General features: G+C 30.0%; 2 protein-coding genes across 6 annotated transcripts; both read left to right on the top strand.

Moving 5' to 3' along the window:
• The first annotated feature begins 2,310 nt into the window (after window positions 1-2,310).
• LOC122518369 (chromosome partition protein Smc-like) lies at window positions 2,311-6,421 on the top strand. 5 transcript variants are annotated; one of them, XM_043637260.1, is made up of 9 exons: window positions 2,311-2,527; window positions 2,829-2,985; window positions 3,084-3,374; window positions 3,472-4,755; window positions 5,241-5,406; window positions 5,489-5,692; window positions 5,779-5,868; window positions 5,940-5,974; window positions 6,332-6,421. In XM_043637260.1, the coding sequence occupies exons 4-8, from the start codon at window positions 4,610-4,612 to the stop codon at window positions 5,946-5,948; spliced, it is 615 nt and encodes a 204-aa protein (XP_043493195.1). In that variant the 5' UTR covers window positions 2,311-2,527; window positions 2,829-2,985; window positions 3,084-3,374; window positions 3,472-4,609; the 3' UTR covers window positions 5,949-5,974; window positions 6,332-6,421. The 5 variants fall into 5 exon arrangements, 4 of the variants coding, with proteins under 4 accessions (XP_043493195.1, XP_043493194.1, XP_043493193.1 ...); XM_043637259.1 differs by having other exon boundaries at window positions 3,217-3,374; window positions 5,779-5,974; XM_043637258.1 differs by having other exon boundaries at window positions 3,182-3,374; window positions 5,779-5,974.
• Window positions 6,335-10,242, top strand: LOC122518367. Its single transcript, XM_043637254.1, has 10 exons — window positions 6,335-6,439; window positions 6,619-6,725; window positions 6,828-6,957; window positions 7,025-7,152; window positions 7,246-7,428; window positions 7,516-7,772; window positions 8,096-8,890; window positions 9,050-9,428; window positions 9,506-9,682; window positions 9,768-10,242. Exons 2-10 carry the CDS (start codon window positions 6,631-6,633, stop codon window positions 9,979-9,981), a joined length of 2,358 nt encoding a protein of 785 aa, XP_043493189.1. The 5' UTR covers window positions 6,335-6,439; window positions 6,619-6,630; the 3' UTR covers window positions 9,982-10,242.
• The last annotated feature ends 9 nt before the right edge of the window (window positions 10,243-10,251 follow it).

Below are 10,251 nucleotides of genomic sequence, written 5' to 3'. Positions count from 1 at the left end.
ATGTTAATAATATTCCTTTCGGCGATGAGATATCTCTCGACCAAAAGGTAATAATTATTTTCTATGTAAAAAGCTCAGGATGTTTTACTAATCACATTTTTCTTTTTCAGGGTTGTGTTAGGGTCGGTTAGGTTTTTTTTTATTATATAGAATCAGGACGATTCAATTCTATATCATTAATCGTTGTAATATGCCAAATTATGCGAATACTTTTTGGAACGATTGACGTTTTTGGTCAAAGATTCTTTTCATGCTCGCACGTAGGGAATGTCCGACAGTAGGCTTGAAGAAAGAAGAGGCTAAAAGCCGAAGAGGCCCCCACTTAATTGTGGCTCAAGAGGGCAACTACAGACTTAATGAGTTATTTTCAAGTTCGACAGCATGGTTGAATCTTGAAAATAGCTCGTTGGTCATTTGATATTTTTATTGTTTTATTTTTTTGTTTTGCTCGTCAATAATTTATAATGGTTATTAAGAATGGTAATAATTAAAATAGTTTGCTTTTTGTTACAGGTGACCATCGTTGGATTTGCCATGCCACCCACCAAAGACCAAACATAATTTTTCCTAAAATAAATCGAGTATTAAGAAAATTTGATTTTAAATGATATTTCATTTAAAAGATAGAAAATACTTTAAAATCATGATAGAGTACAATACCATTCCCGAATTCCCGTTCCAATATCATATCATTTTCTGATTTCCTATTGCATACAGTTTCCCCACTTTTCATTCTTCATTTCATTCGTAGAAACTAATTATCTTATAATGTTTTTTAATGTCTCTTTTATTGTTTTAGGTATTAAGATTTAATCGATTATTATATTATGTATTGAATTAATTTGCATTTTATTTTGTTTCAGGATATGATTAATTCCAATCTATTTGTAAGTATTGGATTTTGATCTAGAAAAGGAATATGCTTTCGATACATTCATTGGTTCTTTGCAAATCTAAACTAATCTTTCTGTTTTCTGTTTCAGGTTCGTTTCCAGTATTTTTTTTCAATGGGTAGCGGGTAGATTCTTTCTTTGCTAAGAAAGAATCTACTTCAGGGATGCGACCCTGCCCACGCGAGCCTTGATTCTATCTTACTCCCAAGGATAGAATCATGTCCTTACCTAAAATTCCACCCACACCAAACGATCCTTTTCTTTATATTTTATTGGCAGGATGAATTATGTGAAAGAGGGACCAGAAGTCGACTAAATAATGGTAAACGGTAATATTTTAATATGTTTATTACTTTAATATTGCATCGCACTCGTGAGAAAAATCATTGTTAATGCACTTGCATGTTTTTATAGGTAACATGGATCATTAATTGATTCTTTGCAAATCTAAAATAATCGTATCTTTTTCTTTTTCAGGTTCGTTTCAAGGCCCGCTTTTCTCCTTCTTCCATTCCCTTTTGTTTTTTTTGTTGCAGGTTCAATAGAAGAAGATGCACATGAGGACCAGCCGAGGACCAAAAGAGGACCAAACGAGGAATAAAAGTTGATCAAAAGAGGACTAAGTTATAATAAAGTATAATATAAGATAATATTAAATGTATAAATTAATGTATAATTTTAATCTACTTATTCTTCTCTCCTTAGCATCGCAGGCATGTAATAATTATTTTTAATGTATTTTATTCGTTCACAGGTTCCATGATTCTTTTTATGTTTCACTCATCCGTTATCATTTTGATATTTGGTATTCCACTTTTCTCATAATTCTAGATAATAATTGCAAGAATTTTCCGAATAAAACTCTTTGGGTGGGGCCTAAGAGTGGGGCTCATTAAAAAACGTTCTCAGGGCATTCATTTTCTATGGTTTCAATTTAATTCGGATGGGGACATCTTCAGGATGCACATCCCGGGTCTTCAGAAGCGGTTACCTCCTCGTGGTTAGACCTGGGCAATGGTATTTTACTTTCAGTATAATGTTTAACATATTTTATATGTTAAACATTCCATTGCAAGTAAAATCTAGCCAAAGACCGCTTACCATAAACATTATAATTGTAATTAGTTTCTTTTAAATCCTTAATTAATACTATATTTTTTACTCCCCATTCCTTGGTTCCTTTTATCCATTTCATATACAGAAACTAATTACTTTATAATGTTTTTAATAACTTTGATGTATTTACAGATACTATGCAGTAGTCCAAAATTGTGTTGAAATTACTTTTTGTTTTTTTTTCTTCTTTCTTCGTTACTAGGGAGAAAGAGAAAAAGAGAAGAAAGGTCGAGATTGCTACGGAATGTAGCCATTGATACGGTGTTGGAACACCATTTATACGCTAATGGACGGTCATTGATACGCTAGCAGAGCGCCAATTGCACGCGAGTAGAACGCGATTGAAACGCTATTGAAACGCTATTGGTGCACTATTGTTTGACTTTCGCATCATATAAACGCATCATATAATTGTAATTGTAGTCTTTTAATACGTACTATGCTATATAAAGAAATATTATACGGAAAGAATATAGCAGCGATGAAAGTAAATGACCTAAGTGAAAACTTTTTAGAAGGTAAATGCAACAATCTTGTATAAGTAAGAAAGGAATATTACTTTAAATATTATACAGACAACACACACACACACACATAATATATATTTACAGAATTTAGAAATAAAATAATTAAAATGATAGTTTTTTAAATATTACTGTTGAACATTACCGCTATGTCAAATTAAAAATGACCATAACAGTTAATTTTATAGGTTATATACAGTGTATTCTAATTAGTGTATATATTTTAAGTTATGCAGTATACAAATGCCTATAGGATCCTTAATTAGTTTTAATTCATTTCTTTTACTCATTATAGTTATCTGCAATTCAGGATGAAAATAGTTATATTAGTTAGTTGCTGTGCGACTCTGTTATGTTCTAACTCAACGATGACAACATTTTGATTTGTATTTGACAATTCCGATGAATTCAATCGTTCTCTTCATCCAGTTATTATACCAGACAATAGTCAGGTGTGTATCTATATTTTTTTTCTTTGAATTTCTTTAACTTATATATTTTTATGTATATATATATATCTTTATGTATTTTATTTTGTTTTTTAATTCAGTTCATCATCCTCTTCTCTTTGGAAATTTGTTACAATTCATATATAAAATTATTTCCTAAATAATTTACTTCGCTCTACAATCTCAATTCCCATGGAAGACTATTACTCAGTAAAGAAGAAGACTCCGTTACAGCATGGATTCAAGTCATAAGGGTTTCATTTTCTTGGGGTGAACAACATGAAGATTTGTTTTAACAATTTTCTCCTTCGAAGAGATTTATTGTGAAATATTAAATGAATAGAATGCAGCTGCAGTGACAAGAAATAATCAAAACCAGAATCTGTAAAAAGGTAAACATAATAATCTTATATTAGGAAGAAACAAATATTATAATACTTTTAAAAAATATTTATTCATAGCATTAATAAACTAATACTTTCTCTCTAGGTTTTCAATCATTTTACTGGAAGAGAGAGCGCATTATTTTCAACAACAATAAGAAGAACCCGACAACACTGCAATCATGAAAAATTTTATAAGACACCGTCTTCTATTTACTTATACTAGGAGAAAATCATATGCTATAATATTCTATCAAAAGAATTAAAAGAGGAATGCATCCTAATTATTCTAAATTTAAAAAATAACATATACAAATACATTATATTAGAAAATTTGTTATATGTACAAAATGTATCGCTAAGTTTTGTACTAGGTATTAAAAGGCATTATTGTTTATCGACTTACAAGAAAATATTGAAGACTTGTATCAACTAATTTCTCCTTCGTAAAGATTCCATTTGAATTATCATGCGAATAGAATGCAGCTGCAGTGACAAGGAGAATAATCAAGACCAGAGTTTATTAAAAGGTACAAATAATAATCTTGGATAAGCAAGACACTAATATTATATTACTCTTGAAAAATATTTATTTTCCGAACGCTGTTTAAATATTGTACACCTTGTGCATTGTGAGTTTCATATATAGAGTGTTTAAAATAAATAAATGACTTACGACTGGCGAGCGTTGTGACGATTAGACCGTCCAATAATGGCATGAATTTTGCCGCCAAATAATAACGAATAAACTTAAAGCATTGTGTTACTAATTCTGGAGTCTTAACCAATAGTTAATGATAATTTTAAACGTTTAATCAGCGATTGGTGTACTTGATTGAAATGTTGAGAAAAATTTATAATTATCACCGTAACGATTACCAACTTGAATAAGTTAAATCTATGTTATGTCAAATATGTATGCTTTTTAGAAAGGTACAGATTTGATTGTGAGTTATATATTCCTAACGAGCCTGATATTGTAACGGTCCATTTTTCACATTTAAAAGTCGTTTCTGTATATATATACATATATATATATAGATTTATGTAAATATTCTACTTTATAACCAATAGATATGTATTTTAACTATGTATATTTCATTATTTTTCATATTTTGTTCGGTTAGACAATAACTAAGTTAAAAAAGAAGAGTGAAAAGAATATAAGTAATACAAAGCAGATAAGCGAAATATTTTTAACCTTAATTTATATTTACGTGAAACTGAATTTAAATAAAAACGATATGGAGAAGGATACCCGTAATACAAAATTCCATTTAAAAGTAATACAAATAACAGAAGAAAATGCTCTCCTCCGAGAAGAAATGGCCAAATTAGACGATAGAAATTTAATTTTGGAAAGGCAACAAAAATATTTTAAACGTCAATTGTATGTATTTAATATCATATTTTTTATACTTATTGTATTAGAAAGGGTTTCTAAAACCATATAATTATCTAATTCATTTTCTAAAGTATGATCTAACGAAATTAATTGAATAGGATGCCTACTTAAACTTCATATAGAAGTCTGAAGTCTGAAAAGGGCTGGTCTTTCTTCATTCTTTCTCAAGCTCTCACGTTTTCTTCAAAAAAAGCGTGAAATCCTTCATTTCATAGAATAAATGTTTAATTTTGAAATTTTTCATGAAATATTCAAAGAGACCGATTAAAGTATGAAATAAGCCAGAATTGTATACTTAAACCAGTTATTCTATAAAATAGCGAGGTGCGATTAGTTGAAGTATAAAATACAAATTTGATGACAATTATAGAAAAATATTCTTCAATTTTGTTTCACATGTCTAGTTATTTCTGAGCCAGGATCGTTCATACAAATCAGTCCTTGAGTTTTATTCATCAATTATTTCGCAGAGAACGAATCCACGAGAATTATCGTGAACTACAACAAGAATATGATGAACAAAAAGACACATTGGATGAAGTAAAAAGAAAAGAAAAACAGGCCAATGCAGCCCTCAAGAAGTCCTTACAAGAGCAACGAATATTACTTAAGAGATTAGAGACGGCAGAATTAGAGGTTGTAATGGATATGATCGTTTCTGTAAACGAGAAAAATCTTATGAATTCATAATTAGAACTTTTCGTGCACTTGCAATTAGGTGCTACAAATTGCAAATCTGAAGGATAAATTAAAGGAAGTTACGAATGAAAAAGTCGAATCTATGAAGATGAATGCCGAAATAGTCGAGAAATTGGAGAAAAAGCATGTCGAGTACGAGTCGTTGCTTATATCGATTGCAAACTTGAAAAAGGCAAATGATAATCTTCGAAATAATTATGAAGTTCGCGAAAATGTAATTAAAGTAAGCTGACCTACATTTTCTTCATTTGATATTATAAAATGCTTTACCAGAATTATTGAAAGATAATATCTATATCTATCTTGTAGATGCTACGCGAAAATAATCGACAACTAGAAGAGGAAAATACGGAATTAAAATTATTAAGAAGCGTAGATACCCGTACTTCTATTGACCGAGTGAGTTCAATTTCCTCTTTCATTAATCGAATTCCGTATAAATATGTAAAAATCTTTAATTGTATTGACAGCCCTCTTAATACTTATCTGATGCAAGAGGATCTTAGTAAGTTGCACATGTGTTGTTTGAATAATAAATTATCTTTCTCAAGCTATTTAAATGTCATATAGTACATTTTACCATACTTTTAATTATTTTATAAATTCTTCATTGTGTTATCTTCGCTAGATTTTTTATTAAATACTTAGTTACATATCAGGGAGCAAATTGCAAATGTTTCGCAGTGTTTTTCATTGGAATCTCTGTAAAATTTCAATGTAATAATCTGTAATAATCTTTAATAATCTTTAATAATCTTTATGTTAATGTTCTTTTCATTTAACTTCGTTTAACTAACTCTATATTAATGGGTTTATTTCGTAAAATAAATAAATAATACAAATTTTCTAAACTAATTTACAGCTCTCATATTCCGACGAGGAATTATATTGCACGATACACGATTCTCCCTACACTAAATTCCACGATTCAAACCATCAAGATTCCCTCTATGACGAATTGAAAGCATCTGTAAGTAGAAAAGCTTTATTGTCTATTAATTTATACAAAAAGAAGTATAACGTCAAAAAAAAAAAAGAGGAAAGAAGAAGATAAAATCAAAGATATCCATATAAATAAGTAGACAAACAATTTTTCATATTATTAATTTGTGCGCGTTGCGCGTATCGCGTGTACGTTTGTGTCTTTAGGGTTTTGCTAATATGTGCAGTTGGAATGATACGATGAGTCGCGAATTGGAAAAGGAAGTGGAATGGTACGAATTAGAAATTCATAAACTTATACAACTAACTGAAAGGTGAATATATTCATTCAATTTCTACTAATGATATGCGCGCGATATCAAGGAGAATATTTAAGATACCGAGGTACATATATTTTGCTTTCTGATTTATTCAAGTGTTTTCCAACAATTGGTATTGGCACAAAACGAGAAGTGTGTTAATTTTAAGCAAAATGTAATTGAGAGTTCTGAAAAGATGAACAATTTGGAGATCCTTAGACAAAGAATACAAATTCTACTAGATATGGTTAGTCACGTAAAACAAGAAAATAAGATAATTAGATCGTTATTAAAATAAAAATTGAATTTAATAGGTAAATGCAAAGCCCCCAGAAGCAGGCTTAAAAACCGATATTCAAATACAAATACAAAACTCTGGAACAAGAACAAATGTGTGCGATTTGTCTACTTTAAACTCTAACGAAGATCATTTAGAATGTTTGTAAGTAAATTAATTACACAATAGTATATGTAAAAAAAGAAAAAAGTCTTAGAGATTACAAATGTTTAACATCTTCTAATCGTTTAATTTTAGTTTGAAAAAAGATCAAATAATTACGTCTTACGACGATATCTCGAACGAAAAGCAAGAACCTAATGTAGCAATGGTTTCGGAAACTAGCACTGTCGATCCAATGATACAAATATCCCATCAAAATGTTCGACCCGTTACAAGTTCGCACCCAAATCCAACAAAAAACTCGACGGAAAATGTCAGGTTAATGCAACAAGACAGCTTAGGCTTTCTATCATATCTAATATATACATATTTATTTCGATTAATTATTAATTATTTATTTTGTAGTTCAATTTCATTGGAGAAAAAAACAACTCTATGTACATCAACGATGTGTCAGGATACCCCTAACGATGCTTCCAAAATAAAAATCGATATTTTTGGCCATAGTAACGGAGATTACTCGGATACCATCGCTCGAATATGTCCCGATAAATCTTTCCCAAGTGGAAATAATACGAAGGAAAATGAAAAACTACAATTTATGGATCATTTATCCTTACCAATAAACTTTCCAGCTACATCCCAACCAGTTACTATTAAATGTAATTTATTTCTATATATATATGTTGGCGTTAAAACATGAAACTCGTTTATTAGAGAATAGATTTTCTATTAGTCGTGCTGTTCTGTCGACTTTGAACCTTCATACGTAGCCATAAAATATATATCTCGTTATTTCCTCAAACACTAATAGTCATGGTGTACAATCAAATGTTTTTTATTTGCTTGCCCAAAAACGCCTAGTTATTTCGGATAAGACCTAGTGTTATCACAATTTAACGCTGACATATCTATATTTATATCTATATCTATATATATATATACAGACACATACACTTGAATACTAAAGAGGCTGTCGTTTTAGGCAATCGTAAATCAAAATCCGAATCTAGTCTACTTCCTAAAAAGAAAGTTTTATCTTCTCGTTCGCTTAATGTTATTATTCCATTATCAGCAACGGAGAAAATGAATGAGGCTATTGCAATAAGAAAATCTTCCGGCAACTTAACTTGTGAAGAAACAGAAAAAGAAAACAAGTTTCAGACAGAATTTAAAGAAAAGGATGCAGAAAATTTAACAAACTGTCATGAATACAAATTCGGAGGTACCTATAGGTCTTTGAATGATAGTAGTGATTCTTCGGTTAGTTCATCATCTATTCGATCTGAAAACCTACTCCTCGAAGATCTTTCTTTAGATAGATTAGAACATAATTTATGTGAATTCCAACGTCCTGTCCTGATGGCTCCTATGAAATTGAAATTACCGTTAAATAAAGTTACGTCATTGAGCGAAGAGCCATGTCTTACACAAGAAAATTTGAATACAGCGAGTAATAATACATTGATCGATAATACGAAAAGTGAATGTAATCATGAACCAAAACAAGATGAAATCACGGAAAATTTCGAAGAAAGCTGTTGTGCGATTAAGAGAAATTGTAATATTGTAAACCCTGATAGTTATCTAAACGATATCGATAAAGAAATCTATTCGATCAATGGTGAAACGTATTTAATCGATAAATCAACACCTAATCGTTACGATAGAACGTCTATGTACTTTAATAATTTCTCTAATATTGATGAAGAAAGTAATACGGGAATCCATGTACCAGCTGCATACTCAACACCGATGCGCATCGATTCGAAGGAGAAAAGTAAGATTCACAATAGATGCAAGATGCGATATGCTTTACTTTTAATTACTATAAAGTAGTTTATTATTACTGAATTTGAACAACTAAATTCTATCTTCTCTTGTTTCTATCTTTCTTAATTTTGTATGTACATAAATATATTACGTTTCCGCCATACAGATTTGTTCAAAATGAAATATAGAAATGATCAAAATGATAACAACGAGTCGCTCATACGGCAATTTGCCAATCTGAAAATGTCGAAGACAAAAGTACCTATATTTAACATATACGAAGATCCTTTGAAGGAAATGAAAGTAGGAGATGAATGGATAGAAAACGTCGACGTTGGAAATAAAAGCAATACACTTTCGATATCGCTTAGTAATTTTGAAAATGTGCATACAAACAGGAAAGAAAATAGCTCTGAGTATTCCGTAATTAAAGTAGCGCAGAAAAATAATACTGAAGAAGGTATTAATAGTGCAAATAATAAAAGCAAGAAAAAGATCGTGCCAACGTCGTTGGATGATGAAAATCAAATGTCAGATAGCAAAGAGTTGGTCAAATTTGTTTTTATCTTACAATATATTGCATAATATAAATATATTAATCAAATTTAAACTATAATTTCAGAAATTTTCATGAATTACAAGATCTTCTGAATGGAACGGAATGTAGAAAGAATCTGGTGAAAAAAATAAAAAGGAAAAGCCTAGAAGTTTGTAAATTCGATCATTTCAACTTGACAAAGTCGAATATTCGAAATGACAAAGAAATTGGCAAAGTAATTGGCAAAGAGACAGAATTACGGTAATATACAAGTGATTATAAAGAAAACGCATATTTTTCATAATATTTCATCTTTATCTTTTTTTCTTTTTTCTCTTTTTTTTAGTCATTGTCTATTTCATTATTTAAAAAATATTTTAATCCCATCATCGTGGCGCATGCTCATTTCCTATTTACTGGTATTTCTTTTTGGATGCTATGCCATGAGTGGTTTTTTATCAACGAGTATAAACGTTGGGCCACCGTACAAATGGTGGTCGTTAGAAGAAATAGTTAATCAATACTTCCCAATCCTAAACACGAGATTTCCGCCATTGTAGTAAATAAATATTGAATTGATTTATATATTTATATCAGCGAATATATTGTAAATATGCGTTTAAACATAATGATTACATGTCCAATAGGTATATATTGTATTTAACACGTTGACTGCCACACGTCGTCCGAATTCGGGATACGTTTATTTTTCTACTTGTATAAGATCTTCTTAGCTATTTAAAAAGATATTAAAACGATGTCATAGATTAAAATATTCTTGACTCTTCTGTATATATTGTGTATAATTAAAAAATCTCCCATGAAAGGCC

Source organism: Polistes fuscatus, unplaced genomic scaffold, assembly GCF_010416935.1.
Source record: "Polistes fuscatus isolate 324 unplaced genomic scaffold, CU_Pfus_HIC Scaffold24, whole genome shotgun sequence".
Classification (NCBI taxonomy): domain Eukaryota; kingdom Metazoa; phylum Arthropoda; class Insecta; order Hymenoptera; family Vespidae; genus Polistes; species Polistes fuscatus.
Note: the sequence above shows the minus strand (reverse complement) of the source record. Positions and strands in the feature narration are given on the sequence as shown.